The sequence below is a fragment of the Clupea harengus genome, chromosome 20 (assembly GCF_900700415.2).
Source record: "Clupea harengus chromosome 20, Ch_v2.0.2, whole genome shotgun sequence".
NCBI lineage: Eukaryota > Metazoa > Chordata > Actinopteri > Clupeiformes > Clupeidae > Clupea > Clupea harengus.
The window spans coordinates 10,091,958-10,112,562 of NC_045171.1; the positions used below are offsets into that span (position 1 = coordinate 10,091,958).

Below are 20,605 nucleotides of genomic sequence, written 5' to 3' on the forward strand. Positions count from 1 at the left end.
TCATTGTAGAATACATTAAAAGTACATTTTCTGAAAGGCAGGCGTGTCTATCAAACACCTCAAATGCAGCTGCTGGCAATACGACAGCAGTGAAAAATAAAACTGTGCCCACGCCAAGCACAATTATCTTCAGGCGTTTGGGAGCACTCCAGCTAAGTGTGGGTGTCTCTCCTCAAAGATAAGACAAACATCATTCTTGCAAGGTGAAAAATTGACATACACACACACACGCACATCAGAATGTATTTATAGCACTGAAAGTGGGCACATTCTATCAACATTCTAATGACACAGTTGTGTTGCCATGACTACAGAGCTGGAATCCTGTGCTCGTACGCGGCCAATCAGCACCTGAGCTCCCAGCTGAAACAGATGAGGCGGCTGGTCAACAGCAACCTGAGGGACCTGCACACCTTTGCCAACGAGACGCCCACCGTAAGAACTCTTCTACTCTGTCCACAACTCGCTCTCTGTTGGTGCTAGATACGCCATGTTAGTGTCTCCAAGTGCTGGCGCATAGAAGTGCTTCCTGTTGTGATTCTCACTTGATTAAGTTAAGTTAAATCAAGGTATTTGGCTCCCATTGCCACGTTATCTATATCATGCTAAAGACACCTGTAGTAGGACTGGGGTTAAAGAAGTATGAATTAGTTTGAACTGCTTTAATTTTGGGTATGTCAATGCCATACTGCCATACTCCATACTGTCATGCTCCGTCATAGTTAGCTGTACATTTTTCTACAGTGTGTTAATAACATACTGAAATATCTGTTAGGCATGACTGCATCCTCATTTAAAGCAATTTAAAATCAGCTTGAACGTGCAGTATGATCAGAGGTGTGTGCGAGATTATCACTAACTAGCTCTTTGCTTCTTTCCTTTGCCTCACGCAGCAAATCGACTACCTGATATCACAGTACTCCACGGCCAAGAACCAAGTGGTGTTCGACCTGGACAGTACGTACAACATCTTTTCACACTCTTTTCTCACTTTTCTGACTCTTTTATCAGGGTTTCATATCTCTCACCTCCCATCTCTCTCTCCTCTCTCCTCTCTCTCACTCTCTCTCCCTCTCTCTCCTCTCTCTCTCTCTCCTCTCTCTCTCCTCTCTCCTCTCTCCTCTCTCCCTCTCTGCTCCTCAGACATCGGGCCTCTGCTGGGAGGGAGGATCCACGATGAGCTGGGGAAGGAGGTGCGGCCTGCGCTGGACGGAGCCCTTAACCTGGCTGGAGGTACAGCAGGACTCGCTTCTCCTCCGTTTCTTTCTTGTCCTTTTGTCTCTCTTTCATCTCTTCTTCACTTTCTTTAGCTCCTCTTCTTTTTTTTTCCTTTTTTTTTTTTTGGCCCACCTCTTCGGAGGACAGCTTTATTTTTATTCCAGTGTAGTTACAATATGGATTGAAGCTGTTCCGAACACACCCACCCCAATACAGTGGGAAAACAAAAGGGCATAAAGCAACAACAAACAGACAAGCAAGCAGACAGACAAGCAGACACACAGACAGACCAAAAGACAGACAAGTAGACAGACCAACAGACAGGCAAGCGGACAGGCCAACAAACAACTACACAAGACATTATATAGTTGCGGTGGGATTGTTGTATACTTTACCAGCCCATGACAATGGGAAAGATAAGAGTCGACAGGGGAAGAGAAGGAATTGATGGGGGGAATCTGTGTGAATTAAGGGGGATAAGATGTGCCTGCATTGATAGGGATTGTGTTGAAGACTGCATGTGGGTGTAGCTCCTCTTCTTGCCGGTGTAGTTCTCTTTCATGTTCCTCTTCTCTCCTCTCTTTTCTTTCTATCCATTCTTGCTTTTTCTTCTTCTTCTTCCTTTTCTTTTCCTCTGCTGCTTTTCGCTATCTCTTTTGTCTTCCACATCTTCTTCTGGCTTTTTCTCTCCTTTATCTCGCGGCGCGTCGTCTCCTTCCTCTTTTGTTTCTCTCTCTATCGCTCGTCTCTACTTATTTGAGAATCTTCCCCTGAAAGAATGGAGCGCTGATAACGTCCTTATCTGTGCCCGTGAGAAAGGAACACTTAGGCATTAGGAAGTGCATTCTTTGAAGTGCCGTTACAGTGTGATCACCCTCTTCATACCCGCTCTGTCTGAACGATGCGAAGCACCACATGTACGTCTGTGTGCTCTACCCCCTAACCTGGATGTGCAGAAGCATTTTCTCTTTCAGTTTGAATGATGGTGAAGGCTAGAAATCATACTACACTGTTCAGCATTCACAGACACAAGCAATGCCCATACTCCTGAAATGGGTCACCTAACTTAAATATGTTTGTAACATGGTGTTAGGGCAGTAACCATGGGCGTATAGCTGGCATGAATTAATCTCAAGCCCCTGAAGTCTACCTGCCTCCTCACTTTCTTTCATCTTGTCTTTGTCACTTTTTGGCCCCAAAAGTCAAAGTGGAGAGGGCCTTGAAAGGTAAAGAGCCTTCTGCTCTCTGATTGGATGTGACCCCCCCCCCCCCCCCCCCCATGTGACCCTCCCCCTGTGCCTGGACTCTCATGTGATTGGTTCCCAATTGGTTCCTCTGTTTCACTCCTGACTCCTGATCCAATCAACAGTCTCATTTGCATCTGCTCCCTGGTTGTCCCACACATCCCTGGTCTCCCATCCCTTGACCAACAGGTGTCAAGTGTGAAGTCTTTAGTCTCATCGCACACAGACTGAGGGAACTACCATTAATCTGATTGGTCCTCCCCCTGTTATGAGTTATATGGGGTGTTGCCTGATAAATGGTCTCCTGTGTGTTTGTATCTTTGCCGTGTTAGCATAGGTAAGTGGTTGGTTAGAGTCGAAGCGATTGTAAAGATGTGCAGATGAGCGCGTGTGCCCTTGTGTTTGGTGTTATGCTATGTGCAAGTGTATCTTCCCCTAGGTGTATGCCTGTACACCTTGTACAAGCTGTTTTTCAGCTTTGTAAGTGTGGTGTGTATTCATCTGTGTATAGGTGTTTGTGTATGTAGTGCATGTGTGTGCGTGTGTGTTTGGAAAATTGGGGTTGTCAGGTGTGTGTCTTTGTTTTGTGTCTGGTTAGTGTTTGAATGTCTGTGTATGTGTGTATGTGGGTGTGTGTGTGTGTGTGTGTGTGTGTGCATGTGTGTGTGTATACGTGTGTGTGTGTGTGTGCACGTGTTTGCATACACACTCACTCCCCGTGTCCCCCTCCACCTCAGCCATGCATGAGACCAAGGAGGCGCTGGAGAACGTGAGTATGACCCTGGAGGTGCTGCAGGAGGGCGCGGGGAAGCTGCGCTTCAACCTGAGCCTGGTGCGCTCCGGCCTCAACAGCTCCCTGGACGACCCCGTCTGCGCCGTCCCGGCTCAGCCGCCGCCAAGGTCTGCAAGCCGCGTGCTCAGCTCCCTCAGCCAGCTGCACCGGGAGCCAACTACTCTGTGGTACGCTGGCACAGCGCGGGTTTAAAAAACTCTCCTTTATTTCTCCCCTCTCTTTCACTCTCTCTCACTCGCCTCTCTCTCTCTCTCGTGCGCACACACATTCTGTCTCTATCTCACACTCTCTCTCTCGCGCTCTCTCTGTCTCTCACACACACATACACATACACAACATTTTCTCTCTCTCTCGGACACACACACACGCACACTCACACAAACATTCTGTCTCTCTCTCACACTCTCTCTCGCGCGCGCTCTCTCTCTTTCACACACATACACAAACATTTTCTCTCTCTCTCGGAACACACACACGCACACTCACACAAACATTCTGTCTCTCTCTCACACTCTCTCTCGCGCGCGCTCTCTCTCTTTCACACACATACACAAACATTTTGTCTCTCTCTCTCTCACACACACACTCACACAAACATTCTGTCTCTCTCTCACACTCTTTCTCCTTCTCTCTCACACCCACAACCATGATACAAATACACCACGTCTTGTTTAATTGTGTGGTCACCTCATACTGAATCTTATAATGTCCCTTAGATATGGTTTCTATCTTTATTGCTTTTTCTCTGTCAATATCCCCTTCTCTCCCTCTGTGTGTGTGTGTGTGTGTGTTGTGTGTGTGTGTGTGTGTGTGTGTGTGTGTGTGTGTGTGTGTGTGTGTGTGTCTGTCTGTCTGTCTGTCTGTCTGTCTGTCTGTCTGTCTGTCTGTGTGTCTGTGTGTCTGTGTGTGTGTGTGTGTGTTTGTGTGTCTCCAGTTCTGTGTGATATTGAGGTTTGTGTGTAGACATGTGGGACTTGTCCGCTGTGTTACTGAGTGAGTCCTGTGTCTCCTGTTCTCTGTTCCAGTTGCCTGACGTTACCCCTCAGCTGGAGAAGGTTAATGAGGCCCTGAAGACGGACCTCAGTGGCATCATTCAGAAGGTCAGTCCATGTGGGGCTCCTCCTTTGACCTTTGAACTCTTTCTTTTTAGTCCATGTGGGGCTCCTCCTTTGCCCTTTGGACTCTCGTGGCAAGCCTTCAATTTTTCTCTTATTTTCCATTTCATTCATTTTTTAAATTATTTTGTGCTTTCTGCATCCTCTTTTTTTCCCGTAGGGGTACACATCTTTTAATGATACCCCAGCGATGGTGATGAATCAGACTAGAAATGTGGTTGAAGGTGAGTGGCAGTTTGCTGTCAAAGCACTTACAGTACATATTATAATGGAGTAGCTCTGAATTGTTGTAGTTGTGATGGTTAGATTAATGGCACTTGCTCTATTGGGTGTTAAAATATTTTATTAAAAAGTCCCACATGGATTATTTCTCTTCATTCTTTACTCTCTCTCTCTTTTTCTCTTTCTCTCCCTCCCTCTCTCTGTCCAATGGTCTCTCTCTCTCTCTCTCTTTTTCTCTTTCTCTCTCTCGCTCTCCCTCACTCACTCACACACTCTGACACACTCTGCAGGTGTGAGAGACATGCTGGACGGCATTGGCATGAACATCACTGGCTTCTCGAAGCTGTTCCCCGTGCACAACTCCCTGACCAACTTCACCATCTTCATCAGTCACTCCCACTCCAGGATTGAGGACCTTTACCCCGAGATAGACCGCTATGACTTCTACAGGTACCTTCCCCAGGCATTCTGTATGCCTAGGCTCTAGCAATTATTCAATATATAAAATGATTATCTATTCATTATTCAATATATAAAATTATTATCTATTCATTATTTGATATATAAAATTATTATCTATTCATTATTCAATATATTAAACTACACTTCATTTGATACTTTTACCACACCAAAGGCTGTGCAGTACAAAGCGCGGTGACTCCTTTCATAAGTTGTTATGGGTTCAAAGTGAGTTGGATGAGTGACTCTGGGCCTTTGCTCAGGTGGGTGGCCTGCATCACGCTGTGCTGCATGGTGGTGATGGTGCTGGCCTTCAACCTGCTGGGCATGCTCTGTGGCATCCTGGGCTTCGACCGCCACGCCACGCCCACCACCCGCGGCTGCATCTCCAACACCGGAGGCAACCTGCTCATGGCGTGAGTCAGCGTGTTTTAACACTACTTGAATGTCATATGTGTTTTAACACTATTTGGATGTCATACGTGGTCTTTTTTTTAAGATTTATTTTGGGGCTTTTTTGCCTTTAATCGATAGTGCAGTGAAGAGTGTGACAGGAAATGAGAGGGAGAAGAGGTGGGGAGTGGACAGGAGAAATGACAGCGGGCCAGATTCGAACCCGTGGGCTTCAAGCCCGAAGGTGGTCGGGGCTACTGTCATAAGTGTTTTAACACTACTTGGAAGTCTTTACAGGGTTCATATAGTGTAGGCCATAGTAGTGTATAGTGTAGGTCATATTAGCAACATGAGTAGGTACATGTGTGGATGGAGACAATGCCAGTTGCTAATGGTGCTGATGTTGGTGTGAAGCTGTGCCAATCTTTTACAGAAATGTTTCTAATAGTAAACATTCGCTGTCACATTTGATTGTGACGGTAAAAGCTTTGTGTGTGGGTGAGTGTGTCTTCGATCACTAACACTGTTAACACTTTGATAAAGAATCTATATGTGTGTGTGTGTGTGTGTGTGTGTGTGTGTTTGAACGTCTGTGTGTGTGTGTGCGCATGCGTCACGCCGGTAGGCCGCATGGCGGTAGGCTGCACTAACAAACAAACACATTTTAACATCTACACCCGTCGTAACTGGCGGCGTAAACGCAGAAAGAGCCAATTGTACTGATAACAGCAATACTCACAATGTGCTTGGTTTCAACCTTGAAATCAGTGACCAAAACTGCGCTCATCTACTGATTCACTTGGCTGTTAATACTTGCACAGTGTTTGTGTTGTTGTGTGAGACATAATAGGCTCTTTATTAATATTTGGATGCTGTGGTGTTGTAATCAGTATTGGTCATTCCAAATAAATTAATCAAATGTGTGTGTGTGTGTGCATGGACGGATTAAGAAACCACGGGCCCCTGGGCCTGGACATGTTAAAGGCCCCCCCCCTCGCAAAAAAAATTATTGTGCGTTTGCAAAACACGCACGCACACACAAACACCATTAGGCTTATATATATATTTTACCAACCATGTGTTGGATTTAACGGTCGAATTAGATACTTTGGCTATTGTATTGGCAAAGTAAACAGGTCAAAGTTTACTCCGTAACATCCACCTTAGGTGCACTGCCCTGCTATCGTTTCTGACATTACATGTGACAGGGCAACAGCCGAGTGATTCTTTTCCAAATTGAAACTGATTAAGACCTACCTGAGCAGCATGGGGCAGGAGAGGCTGAATGGGCTGGCTATCCTGTCCATAGAAAGAGCAATCATGCATTACCACTTTTATGTTTGAAAGGCATCGTTCGGCAAGTGTACCGTACTGTGCTCAGTCAGCTTGTAGGTCTTGACGTTCAGATTCTGCGCCAAAACGAGTTATAGCGTATCGTCTCGTCACATGATCAAATAGAGACTTGACATTGGCGAACAAGCTACATATTACCCAGCAATCATCATTGCATATCTGTATATGACAAAAATAACAAATTAAATAAGAGATTATTCATTTAATTGAATCGGCTTTTTAATAGTTTCTATAGTGTATGCACGATAAGCATATAATTGTGTTATAGATTGCTACTGACGATTTCCCCCTAAAAATTATGAAAACCATGACAGAGACAAGTTTGCCATTTTGAGGGAATATATAACATAAGGGATTTTAAAAATTGCAAGTGTAGATTATCCTTGATCACTGTCGCATTAACCCTTTCATGCATGAATTATGAAAAGAGTGATCTAGATTTTTTTTGTATTGATTTTATTACCCAAAATGAACCTAAACTTGAAATTCATTTTGAATTTAAAAAAAATATGGTTTTATTAAAAATATATTTTACTGTCCACATATGTGGACACCATGCAACAAATGGATGGTAACGAATACTTACCCAAGGTTAAAAATCATTATTTTCACGTAATTTAGTAATTATTTATGTTGATATGTTGTTGTATGATTGTTTCTTTCATTTGAACAATGCAAATAAAAAAAAATACCAGGTTTTATAATCAGATTTAATGTCATCCGATTCCTCTGATGCATGACGTCCACATATGTGGACGGTATCCGATTCCTCTAATGCATGCGTCCACGTATGTGGACAGTTGGTTTTTAGGGTGTACAAACTATATTTTACATCAAATTTCATTTTTTAAACATAGATTTGTTCAACACACTTTCCCTTACATACTAATATTTTTTTTGCCTGATTTTTCCTTCTTGGGTAGAAGGTTTTAACAGATATGCCTGGAGTATTCAGCACATGCCCAGCACCGTCAGCCATCTTGTCTTGATGATGTCATTACACAGTTAACATTCCAAATACAAGATGATACATATTGTTATTATATTGCTCTGAGTCTACTGACTCTGCCCCTATGTGGTTTGGAGAATATTACTATGATAATCCAGAATAAAATGGAGTTTAATTAACTGTCCACGCATGTGGACCCCTAAACAAGCTACTCTTTGACATTCAAATGTTCGAAAAAATTTGGAAAGCAGTGTCTGCTTAGCCTACGAATCTTCCACGCTGGCTGCATTGTCTGCATTGCATTAAGCCCCTGGCACACATGCACATTTTCTAACACAGCACAGGTACACTCAATTAAAGCCATTAGCGAATGAACAAAATACACCTTTTTCAACCACAAATAAGAGATACATAACAGCGACTTCACGCAGAGGCTCTGGCTTAGGGGCCCCCTGAGCTCATGGGCCCCTGGGCCTGGGCCCGGTAGGCCCGTTCGTTAATCCATCCCTGTGTGTGTGTGTGTGTGCGTGTGTGTGTGTGTGTGTGTGTCTGTGTGTGTCTGTGTGTGTCTGTGTGTGTGTGTGTGTGTGTGTGTGTGTGTGTGTGTTCCCCAGTGGCGTGGGCTTCAGCTTCATCTTCTCCTGGCTGCTGATGGCCATGGTGGGCGCCAGCTTCATAGTGGGCGGAAACGTGGAGAAGCTGGTGTGTGAGCCCTTCCACACCAAACAGCTGTTCAAGGCAAGCACACACACACACACACACACACACACACACACACACACACACACACACACACACACACACACACACACACAGAGACACACACACAGAGACACACACACACACACACACACACAGACACACACACACACACACACACACACACACACACAAGGTCTCGTGTCAGTTACACTCCACGTATGATGCATGGCTCGGATAGTTATAGAGAAGTCATGCATAGTTTTGTATTGACTCAGATATGTCTACTAAACTATATGTGCACTCTTAGTCCTTAGGATTCTCTTTGTCTTATAAAACAGAGAATGTTTCTCCATCTTATGCACTGACTACAGGGATGTGTTTGTAGGGATGGCGGAGTCTTTGTGTTTTTTTAGTCGTTTTTAATCCATGAAGGGTCTCGTGCTTCACAGGTGTTGGACACCCCTCACCTCATCATGCCTGCCTGGAAGAACTTCATCCCTGGCTACCTGTACAACGACCCCGAGATGGACCTCACCGTGGAGAGCTTTTACAGGTGAACAGTCAGGTCATCACATGCTGTCTATGTTGCCAAAGTACATCAGATTTGAACTATTAGAATAATACAATGGCACACAATCGTTGCCATTGAGTACCAACAGAATAACATTTGGCTCTTTTACACACAAACATAGATGCGTAGTTGGTGGTCTAGACACTCTGTGTTGAAGGATTGTAATGGCAGCTGTATTTAGTTACTATGCACCACAAGGTGGCAGTAGTGAGGATGGAAGCGTCTGCACAGGAACACGCTGTACTTGGGTTGTTTAATGTATGGACTCTATACTCATTAGTACTCAGTATGCCAGCATTCGTCACTCTCTTCTCTCATATACCTAACACCCCTCCTTCATAAACCCTCTCTCTCTCTCTCTCTCTCTCTCTCTCTCTCTCTCTCTCAGTAATTGCAAAGAGAACAGAGGGATCTACTCTGCCCTACACCTGGATAAGATCTTCAATGTCTCTGCCTTCCTCAACACCAGTGTGGTAAGGGCTCCTGTACCTCACACACACATCACGCTGGGCGCCTCCTGTACCCCACACACACATCATGCTGGGTGGCTCTTTTATTCTGATAGAGGAGACAGGAGACAGGAGAGAGAATCACTGATGTTGCCTGTGCATTGGTAAGTATTGTGGGAGTCAAAAGATGAATTTCGAAAAGCTATACTTGAAATCCTCCGAGTGCCATGTGTAAACAGTGCCTAATTAATTGGATTTTGCGACCAGAAACAACTCAAGACATACTCTAACTCGAACATACTGCATCGGCACACTGCTCTGGAGTATTTCCTAAAGGGCTATCATCCTCAGTAACAGAGTAAAGACATATGAGCCACAGCCTCAGTGCAGGCAGGCAGCATCTCTATTTAACCCTCAGTCTGACCTCTGACCCTCAGCCCTGCTGGCCGCTTCTTGAGCGAGCGCCAGCCTTATCTAACGGCAGGAACAAACACGCTGCCCTGGCTCCCCATCGCTTCAGCGTCTCGCCTGTTCCTTGGGAGCCAGCTGGCCGGCTTACGAGCCTTCTTCTGAATCAGGGGATATCAATGGGGAGGGGGGGGGGGGATGCTACCCAGTGTGCTCCATAGAGAGCCATGCAAATGAGCCCCCAGTTAGCAGAGCTGTACGTTCAGTTCAGCAGTTGAATTGAGTCTTAGTCTGTATATGTGCATTTATATGGATGATGAGGAGAGTGATGCATCATGGGAAATGCTTTGTAGTAGCTTACCTGGCTGTGAAAAGAGATCTTGTATGGTCTTGACATAGCGTAGTACTTCAGAAACACTTCACTGAAGTGCCATGCTATGGGAGTTCAACTACCTCCAGCGGGGGCATATAATCTGGGCTTTGTGGCCGTGAATGCAGTTGCCCAGGAAGCTCTCGTGCTGAATAAGAATGTGAAAGGGCGCTCAATGTACATTATTTTGTCTCCCTGGGCAACGGTGTCCTGTACTGGTTGCCGGGGGCCTGTGCTGAAAGCACATGGCAAAGACATGTGCTTCAGGTTGTGTAACATCCTCCTACTCGATGTAAACAGGGGAGGGTTTCCATTGTCACTGTGTGAGCAGGAGGTCCACAGAGCAGAGGGGGAACGTAAGGAGGACATATATGGTGGTGCTTGTCAGGCCATACATAGGAAGGTTGTTATGTTTAGCCCGCAACATTTGCTGGCGTGCTCAATGAAACATCTGGACAGGCTGTCTCGCTTTGTAATATCAGAGACCCAGCTGTGTGGAATGTTCTAGATCAATAGATTGACTCATTGCTTAAAATACCAGTGGGCTTGAGTGCATGGCATAACCTGGGTCTTTCATTTGGTGAATATCCATTTAATAATGAAGCAATTTGTTAGTACACTCTGCTTCTTATGTAACTACCAGTGAAGATGTGCTGCCAGTTAGAGTGTAACAAGTAACAGCAAGAACTTACATGACAAGTACAGCATAGTATTTCAACCCTTAATTACTCAACATAGATAAGCACATTAGACCTTATGCTACTGAAAATGAAGTGTGATGGAAAGTAGTCAGCACTTTTCCCTCTAGCTGCATCAAACCCGCTCCAATACTAATCCGTTTCCTTCGACTGTGCCCATATTTTGCCCAGTTCACGGAGGACATGGCGCGGGTGGTTGATGGCGTGAAGGTGGACCTGCGGGGCATCGTCCTTCTGGAGACGGAGGGCAAAGACAACCTGGTCCTCTTCACAGAGACTGGCATCGGAGACATCAACTACGCCGCCTACCTGGAGGAGGTGTGAGACTTATCAGCATATAGGAAAATACAGTAAACAACACTGTGCTGCATATAGGAAAATAGAGTAAACAACACTGTGCTGCATATAGGAAAATACAGTAAACAACACTGTGCTGCCTCGAGGGAGTTAAAGTCTTGTGTGCCGTACAGTACCTTGAGAAAATGTTGATTGCTAAAATTGAACTAATGTGGAGTAAAATGTGCTATAAAATTAAATGAATGTGGAACTGAAGACTGAGTCGGGGAAGAAGAGAGTTTGTGAGAGACGAGTGGATCTTTAGACACTCAGTTATAGACTGAGAGAGAGAAAAAACATAAACAGTGTGTGTTTGTCTCCCAGCGCAAGACAAAAAGAGTGCGCAGTGAAGCATGTCCCATACTTTGTGTTCTTGGTGGCCTTCCAGGTTAACAAAAGGGTGACGCTGGTGGACCTGCTCTCGTTCGCCAAGGAGCTGGATGCCCAGAGTGACCAACTGGTATGTTCTATTCTGTTCCTTCTCCAGCCCCAGTAAAAGCAACCCAATGCAGAAAGCCACAACCCACGACGTATAATCTCCCATGCATATAAGCCGGTAGTCTTTTCATTTTCAGCAGCAGTTTCTAATTTGTCTTTTAATGGGCATTCATATAGAAAAATCCAAAGGGGTAGACTTTGGCGTGGTCTCCATGTGAGGCTTGGGTTTCTTATCATCCATTGTGCCTACACACTTGCAGCTTCCTTAGCTCTCCAGATGAGGCTCGCTCAGGAAAAGGCTGCTTTATTTTTGCCTTGCCCTCAAGGGCTCCAGGGCCAGCACAAGCTCTCCATTCATTCTGGAAGGTTCTGCAGTGACTGGGAGTTGGCCCAGAGGTCTTGTGCTGGCTGTAATTGAGCCGTTTTCTTAAGTGAGCCACTCTATTCTGTACAGAGAGTCTGTCTGTCTGTCTGTCTGTCTGTCTGTCTGTCTGCCCAGCTGGTGTCCACCTGTACCTCCTCAGTCCACAGGGAGAGAGAGTGAGAGACTGTGTGTGTGTGTGTGTGTGTGTGTGTGTGTGTGTATGTGTGTGTGTGTGTGTGTGTGTGTGTGTGTGTGTGTGTGTGTGTGTGTGTGTGTGTGTGCGTGTGTGTGTGAGAGAGTGTATGTGTGTGTGTGTGTGTGTGCGAAAGAGAGAGAGCGAGACAGAGAGAGAGAGAGAGTGAGACTGTGTGTATGTGTGTGTGTGTCTGTGTGTGTGTGTGTGAGAGAGAGAGAGAGTGAGTGAGTGAGACTGTGTGTGTGTATGAGTGTGTGAGAGAGAGAGAGACAGAGAGAGAGAGTGAGACTGTGTGTATGTGTGTGTGTGTGTGTGTGTGGGTGTGTGTGTGAGAGAGGGAGCGATTGTGTGTTTGAAAGAAAGAGAGCGGTTCATGTTACATCCCATAATCAGCACAGATGCTGCTGGCCAGCTGGTGTGGCTCTCCCTTCAGTGGTTCATTAAGCAGGGCAGGTTTCCCAGGATTTCATGAAAAAGCTCCTCTACTCTACAGGCTGCACCTAAATGCTGATGTAGCCCGTTTCTGTGGAGATAAATGCATACCACTGGTTCTCAGGCTATTATCACCTTCTAAACAGTCTGCCCCTAGTGGACAGTACTGGTCTAGAATATCAGTGTATTACCATATAACACATGATGGTAAACTATGCATCACAGGTATTCAAATTCAAGTCAATTTCAATAACAACTGAAGTTGTCTCTTGGCCTGAACCCCTTAGAGCAAGCACTAAGGCGACTGGGGCAAAGACAAACTCCCTTTTAACAGGAAGAACCTTTTGAGCAGAACGTCAGCTCTAAAGGGGGGGCCCATCTGCTTGGGGCCAGCCGGGCAGAGAGAGATAGAAAAGGAGAAAAAGAGCTAACAAATTACTGACACAGATCAGAGGGTAAACCATATTATCACACTGGTGGCATATGCACATGATACATACATGCTCCAGGTATCCTGTGCACTGAGTATATAGATATGTGCTGCAAATTCTATAGCACTTCTACATCATTCAGAGCTGAGCTGTCATGATATACTAGGAAACCGAAGAATCCTTTGTCATGGGAACAGGTTCATGGGCCCTCATTACTAGTCTTTATTACAAATAGGAACAACAGTGTGAAGGCCAAACTGTCTAAGAAATCTCTTCTCTATGAACAATATCCCTTGTTACAAAACTGAAATGAACTAACTCTGTTCTCTGTCCCCCCCCCCCAGCCAAAGGGTTCCCTGCAGACCTCTCTGAAGGGCTATGCCAGCACCCTCCGGCAGATCCACACCCAGCAGGTGCTCCCCATGGAGCAGTCACTGGTAATCAATCGCTGAACTCATTGCACCTTTTTACTCAGAAGCCACAATCCTCTACTCAGAGATCGGCTGCTTGAGTCTGTGAGTCTGTGCAGTGGAGCAAGGGTGTTGATCACTCTCATGCACAATGATTGGGACTCTTAAATCATAATTTGCACTGTTCTGATTCAGCATATTAAAAGCAATCAAACACACAGAACACACAGAATATATGATAGATAGATAGATAGATAGATAGATAGATAGATAGATTAATCCTGAGGGAAATTTAGGAAATATATACACACACACAGTATGTGCCGGTGACAGGAAGAAACAAATTATGCAAATCACCAAAAGTAAATTAAAATGTAATACACCATAACAAATTCTGAATAATATGAGCATACAACACAGCATGACACACAACAACAGAGAGAGAACAAGGCAGAAACATACACATCACACATTAGGATTTTACATATTTCAAACATGAAGTAACTACACACATAGTAGCATAGTATTTTCTGTCAAATCTTTCTTCTGAGCTCTTTCTTATGTGACCGTGTTCTTGATTTCTCCCAAATAATGGCTTCCCAGAAATATGTTAGAGCGAGGGTAAGCTTGCGTCCATCTTTGGTTTTTCTTTTCTTTTATACACGCTGTAAATGTTTCATACCATTCAGAGAACCATGCACTCCAGTGTCCTGTTCAAAAGGTTTTATATGTGACCATTGGATATATTTTTACTTGCAGTGTAAGTGGAAAATATGTTGTTTTTCTTGTGAGTCCACTTAAAATGAAACCATGCAATATAAAGGCTGAGCACTTGCATATTATTTACATAGTTACATATTGTTTCACATGATATATTCATTTTGAACGTTATGTTTTTAGGTTTAACACATATTTAAATATTGAGTCCCTAATGATTGTTATCATTGTCAAAAATCATGATCGATCATATATCATCCATCACCTGTGAACACAAACTGTCATTGGGCATTTCATATTTAAATTTTTACAAAAAGTACATTATCTTTTTTGGTGGTTTTCTAAATGCATCTCAAAGCTGCTTGCTTTGTATCTGCACCTTCAATGAAGCATGAATCAACAGTGGGTTTTGTGTTCAAGACAGAATGCATGTAGAAACTTATGACTATACAAAATTACTATAAAAAAAACATTTGTATTCACTTAAGACATACAACTGCATAACACCTACTGTGGATTGTGCTTCCGGGTCAGAGGTCAAGTATTTGTTTCAACTTCATATGCTGCACCAAAACTCGCTGTCATGGGTGAATTGAGTCATTTGTAATGGTGTTTTTGCTGCTTTTAATGGCAGACATGTTTGGAGCAAATATAAAGAAAACATGCCCTTCAGGAGCCTTGGTGCACTAGCATGGCAGTATCCATCTTTAAGTGCTTGACTGTAAAGCCTACTTAACTCTGTGTAGTGTCCTTCTTTTACAACCTGGGTGAACTTGATGTAAAGGAGGAAGAGGTTGAGGCAACGTTTCCAGCTGGTTGCATTTAGCACAGTGCTGTTCCACCCCGTCTCACCTCATCACAAGGCGGTTGCTATGCTGCATAGTGGAGCATTTAAATGCACCGGTGTCTTGTTTTCTTTGTGTGTTGAGCGTGTCTGTGCCTGTGTCACCCGTCGCTAATGTTTTTCTTCTCTTTTTAAAGACCACGCTGAGCCAGAGCATTCGCATGCTGCAGACGACCTCCAGAGAACTGCCTGTGAGTGGAGCTCTTCTGTAGGCCTACTTCAGGCCCGCTGGTGGAGTAACTGCTCAAATGGGACAGAGCTGTGCCATCCTCACAGTACTTCCTGACTGGACATTTTACTGACTTTTATTTGTTTAAGCTTTTCAGCATTGTGGAAGTTGCGTTTCCACCACAGCGTAATGTGATTGATTTAAAAGCATATCTGTGTATGAGGATATGTGTGGTGTCTTGGTGTTTTTGTCAGTGCATATGCTAGTCCTTGAGGTGTCCTGTCATGAGATTATTGTAATATGTGTTACAACTACAACTAGACTTACGATGTACATAAGGAGGCATAGCATGATGTTGTGTAATCCTTTCGATCTCCTCAGAGCAAAGTTTCAACTGTCTTGAGTACCATTGAGGCGGCCCAATATCTTATTTCCTACAATGCAACTTTCGTGGTCAGTCAGGTAATGCATTCTGGAGTCTTCCACTCTGTATAGAAAATATGAATTGTTTTGATGATGTATTTACATGTGATATAATGACACCCTAAGGTGGAGTAAGACATGAATCCTCCTGATCAACAAACTGTGTGTATTGGTTCCTACAGGAAACAGAGAAATACAAACAGATCTTAATTGGGTATTTCCAGCAGTACATAAACTGGGTTAAGGCCTCAGTGAGTATACCATCCTATAACCTCCTTATTTATTTTTTACAGCCAATGTAACTCTAACCACCCAAGTTAATACCTTTAGAATATACTGTCCAAGGATGCAGTGTGATAGTAACCATGCAACTGACAGAGAAGTCCTTATAAGTCCTTGTCAGCTATAAACCAGCACATCAACATAATTTAGTATGTCATTAGGACTGCTTATTTCCAGTGGCTCTTGGTTAAATTGGCCCTGATTGGCTCTCTGAGCACCCCATTCATTCTGCTCATTCTTCTCTCTCTCTTTCTCTCTCTCTCTCTCTCTCTCTCTCTCTCTCTCTCTGTCTCTCTCTCTCTCTCTCTCTCTCTCTCTCTCTCTCCCTCCCCCACACACAGCTGACCCTGGAGGTGGCCCCTTGCAAGCCCTTCAGCAACATTGTGGACACGATGGAGATTGTGGCCTGCAGCTTCCTCATTGATTCGATGGTGAGACCATAATGGCCCCTTTCAAAATGTAGCAGCAGCTCTGCCTGTGGTTCCCAGACCAATCTGGGCTGGGTGGGGTGGGCTTGGTTCCTGATGGGCAAGGTGGAGGCTGGTGGGTGGGTGGGTGGGTGGGAAGGGGTGGGGGTTATTGGTGCGAGTGGGAAGAGGGGTGGTTATGGTGGTGGTGGTGGCGACGAGGGGCGGTTTGGCTATTCATGAGCTGGTACAGAATGTTCTCATCCGTGTTCTGGAGAGAAAGAAAGGAAGGGGAAAGAAAGATAGAAGAAAAGTACAGAAAAGTGACAGGACAGCACATTCTCACAGCAGGGGCAGGAGGTTGGACAGGAGTGCTGGTGCGGTGTGGTCAGAGCTGTCAGAGTTCCCTGGGGTGCTCTGTGTGTGTGTGTGTGTGTGTGTGTGTGTGTGTGTGTGTGTGTGTGTGTGTGTGTGTGTGCGTGTGTGTGTGTGTGGTGTGTGGGTGTATGTGGGCAGAGGGGCTCCCAAAACCACTATGGGCTGATTTATGTAAAAACTAACCAGCACAATCCATTCCAGACACGGTGGAGGAAGAGGAGGTTAATACTCTGGATGTTGGGGAAAGGGGTCGGGGGGTCGGGGGGTCGGGGGGTCGGGGGGTCGGGGGGCCGTGTGTAAATGAGGTCCTGTGTGTTCTTATCTACAACACCCCCAACCGAAAAAGAAAAGAAAGAAACTGCCCCCTACTTTTCTCCACACCGTCAATGGTCCACTTCCTCTGTTTCTGGAATTTGTTGGATGATTGGGCTGATTCTTTAATGCAGCTCAAGTGTTCAGCAGTCGGAGGTCAAATGGAAACAGGCTTACATAAGGCCTTTGGTGTGTGAGTGTGTGTGTGTGTGTGTGTGTGTGTGTGTGTGTGTGTGTGAGTGTGAGTGTGTGTGAGTGTGTGTGTATGTGTGTGTGTGTGTGTGTGTTAGTGTGTGTGTGTGTGTGTGTGTGTGTGTGTGTGTGTGTGTGTGTGTGTGTGAGTGTGTGTGTGTGAGTGTGAGTGTGAGTGTGAGTGGTTGTGTGTGTGTGTGTTCATGTTTGTGTTAGTGCGGGAGGTGTGTGTGTGTGTGTGAGTGTGTATGTCAGTGCACTCATTACACACACCCTCTAATGGCAGGAAGCATCGCATTCCCTTAACGAAAGGGGAGCAATTAACCCCCGGTAGCCTGGCCCGGCCCCCTGGCCAAGGAAGGACCCCGGGGGAGTCAGTGGGTTTAACCAGAAAGTGTCTGGAGCCCTGGACCCCGAGGGCTTGTTAAAGCCCCCTGTGTGATTGTAAATGTAGGGGTACAGGGATAAGGATTTATATGCTCACTCCTATTTAACCCCACGAAGAGAGATATTGAAGACTTTGAGATTAACCTGAGGTTGACCAACCAGTCAGTCAGTTAGTTCATTAGTTAGCCGTTGCAACAAACATTGTAATTAATTTGCCTTAGAGAGATCATAGTATAACAGGATAGACACAATAACAGTCAACGCAACACAACATACTAACTTCCAGTGCATCCAACAGCTGTGTCCAAGTGTATGGCCTAATGGCTGAAGTGCTAAAACAAGGATATTTGAAATATCGTGTGATACTGTTAACATGTTAAAACAGTGCTACAAATTGCAAAAACTAACTGGCAAGTATATGACAGATACCCAAAGACAGAGGAACTTCACTGTATTTTAAGGCGCTTTTGATAAAAACATCTGTAGTCTATACAGCGAGGTAGAAAAGTACGCTGTGAAGTGCAGGAGGTGCTGTAGTGGGGTAGAAGCCCAGGTGCGTTAAAGAGCTCTGTGTTTGCTCAGCAGGATAGCGGGAGAGGTATGCCTATAGCTGACAGAAAGTGAAAGGTGATCAGTGTAAAGCTGTGAAAACAGCGGTGGTTTCTAATGCTGGGTGGAGTTCCTGCTGAGGCCTGCTTGCACGGCTGTACACTGCCTGCGGCGGCGGGGATGAATGTCGGAACAGGGAGACTCTCTCTTCCCCCGTGCTGTGTCAGGATCCGTGCCTGTGTGAGGCTTTGCCCAGACAGCTTTCCTCGTGGGGAACAGTCTGAACGTTTCGCTTTCCTCGCCCATCACACACATATAGCTTGTCATAGCCAAATAGGGGAATGGACTAGATTGCATAACCAGCTCGCTGAGGGGAAGGTAAAGATGGATGTATGGGCTGCTGAAATGGGCCAACACACATGGGAGAGTAGGTGTTTAAAGGACAACGGACAGTCATCTGGGACTCATTTCTTGTGTAACGAGTCATCTTTGACTTGACATTTTGAGAGTTTGGGGGTTGTAGCTCAAGCTGGTCCTTCTTGAGGCCGCTCCAGAGTCTGTTCTGTGACCGGTCAGTGCTGTCATCAACTAATATCTAACAGTGATAATTTCAGAAGGAGCTCTTGAAGCTGGTCATTAACCAGACAGGGGCATTGGCACTTGCCATAGAAACACAGAGCAGCTCTGTCTCTGTTGTTCAGGCAAGCATTATCAGGATGTAATTAAAATGTTTCTAGCTTTTTTTTTCGAGATCCAAAGAAAAGCCTGACTCCTGCTCAATTGCTTCAATATTTTACCCCCCCCCCCCCCCCCCCTTTTTAACAGTGCAATGAATGTAGGGTCTGTGCTTTTAAATATATGTTGCATTATTGCATTTAGTGTTTTGAAAATGTTTCAACAGACCAACTGAGTTGTTTGATGAAAAGTGCCAGGCAACCATTCGTGTCTACACCAACAGTGATTGTTGTTTCTATGGTGCATTAACTTAGTCAGGTCAAACAGATCCATTCATAGCTTCATTTAAGCACTTCAGCATTTGAGCTAGCTGACAGGCTAACGTATACTTGCCAGTAACTACCGGATAGCCAAACATGCTTTATGCTAAGTAGGTTATGTGATAGGCTAGCTGATTTAGTCTAGCCTACTACATAAAGGTAACTCATAAAATAGACTTCAACCAAAGATGACATCAATTTAACTTTTTTAAATGAATTACGGTCAATACTTTATTTCCACATTTATTTCCCCCTATCTAGCGATGTTTCTTTATTATATGTTGCATTGACATTACATTGGCGTTCTAAAGTCTTTTAGTGTTCTGAAAATGTTCCAACAGACCATTTAGTGTTCTGATGTTCCAACAGACCAAATTAGTTGTTCTGTGTGCCAGGGCCCACAGCAGTTAGTGCAAGGTGCCAGAGGCACTGACCGGTCACGGAACACATTGACCGGTCACGGAACAGTCTCTGGAGGTCCCCCTAGTGGTACTGGCCAGTATTAGCACCAGGCCTCAAGTCGTCCAGTTTGAGCAGCAACTGCTTCGGACAGTTGAGTGAATGGGTTGGTGGAAAATGTCATGTCTTAAATAAATATTTAGCACTGAGTCCCTGAAATATCACATCTTACGTACATCTTATGTCACACAACAATACAAATATGACATTGCTATCTACCCTAAACTAAAGTGTTGTTGTTGGCACTGACATGGTTGTTGTTGTTGTTGTTGTATTGTGTTTTAGAACACCTTCTGGTTCGGGCTGGGAGGTGCCACCCTCTTCCTGCTGCCCAGTGTGGTACTGGCTGTGAGGCTGTCCAAGTTCTACCGCAGGATGGAAACGGAAGACGTCTACGATGAGTAAGTGACGGTCGCGCTCATTTTGGTTTCACGGGAACTTGAGAAGTCTGAGCTTAGAAAATATCTCAAATATTCCAAGCATTCAGAGAAAAAGCATATAAAGTGTTTATGACAATGCTTTGCCGTAACGAACATTTTGCCATCTCTTGTGAAATACTTATCGAAACAAACAAATGTGTTATTGTTCATTTTAGCAGACTGACTGTCTCCATCCCATTTGTAGGGCTTTATATCTCTACCTCTTTCCTCGCTTTCTCTTTCCATCTCCTCCTCTCTTTCTCTATAGCTCTTCATTCCTCAGGTCTTCATTTCTCTCTTCTCTTCTCCTCTTTTTTCCCCTCGCTGCAGTTCCTCTGTTTCTGGGACTTGGCATTTTACTCTGTGATAACCATTCTGCCGTTTCCATATCAACCACTCTTCCCCTTCATCTCTCTCTGTCTGGCACTTTGCACTTTACAAAAAAAAAAATACATAGAAATACAAATTCAATATGTAAATATATATAAACTTAAGTATTATATCTTAACTTGTCCTTTTAC

The 20,605-nt window shown here is 44.7% G+C and overlaps 1 protein-coding gene across 1 annotated transcript in view; it reads left to right on the top strand.

Moving 5' to 3' along the window:
- The window catches only part of prom1a (prominin 1a), a 62,213-nt gene that overhangs the window by 37,887 nt on the left and 3,721 nt on the right, over positions 1–20,605 (top strand). Inside the window, exons 5-24 of the mRNA XM_031557886.2 lie at positions 315–435; positions 894–957; positions 1,144–1,233; positions 3,200–3,441; positions 4,281–4,355; positions 4,531–4,594; positions 4,883–5,042; positions 5,315–5,467; positions 8,361–8,484; positions 8,898–9,001; positions 9,408–9,492; positions 11,116–11,262; positions 11,669–11,740; positions 13,486–13,578; positions 14,155–14,172; positions 15,250–15,303; positions 15,663–15,743; positions 15,887–15,955; positions 16,328–16,417; positions 19,951–20,066. Of these exons, the coding sequence (XP_031413746.1) occupies positions 315–435; positions 894–957; positions 1,144–1,233; positions 3,200–3,441; positions 4,281–4,355; positions 4,531–4,594; positions 4,883–5,042; positions 5,315–5,467; positions 8,361–8,484; positions 8,898–9,001; positions 9,408–9,492; positions 11,116–11,262; positions 11,669–11,740; positions 13,486–13,578; positions 14,155–14,172; positions 15,250–15,303; positions 15,663–15,743; positions 15,887–15,955; positions 16,328–16,417; positions 19,951–20,066 (2,022 nt within the window). The remainder of the gene's footprint in view (positions 1–314; positions 436–893; positions 958–1,143; positions 1,234–3,199; positions 3,442–4,280; positions 4,356–4,530; positions 4,595–4,882; positions 5,043–5,314; positions 5,468–8,360; positions 8,485–8,897; positions 9,002–9,407; positions 9,493–11,115; positions 11,263–11,668; positions 11,741–13,485; positions 13,579–14,154; positions 14,173–15,249; positions 15,304–15,662; positions 15,744–15,886; positions 15,956–16,327; positions 16,418–19,950; positions 20,067–20,605) is intronic.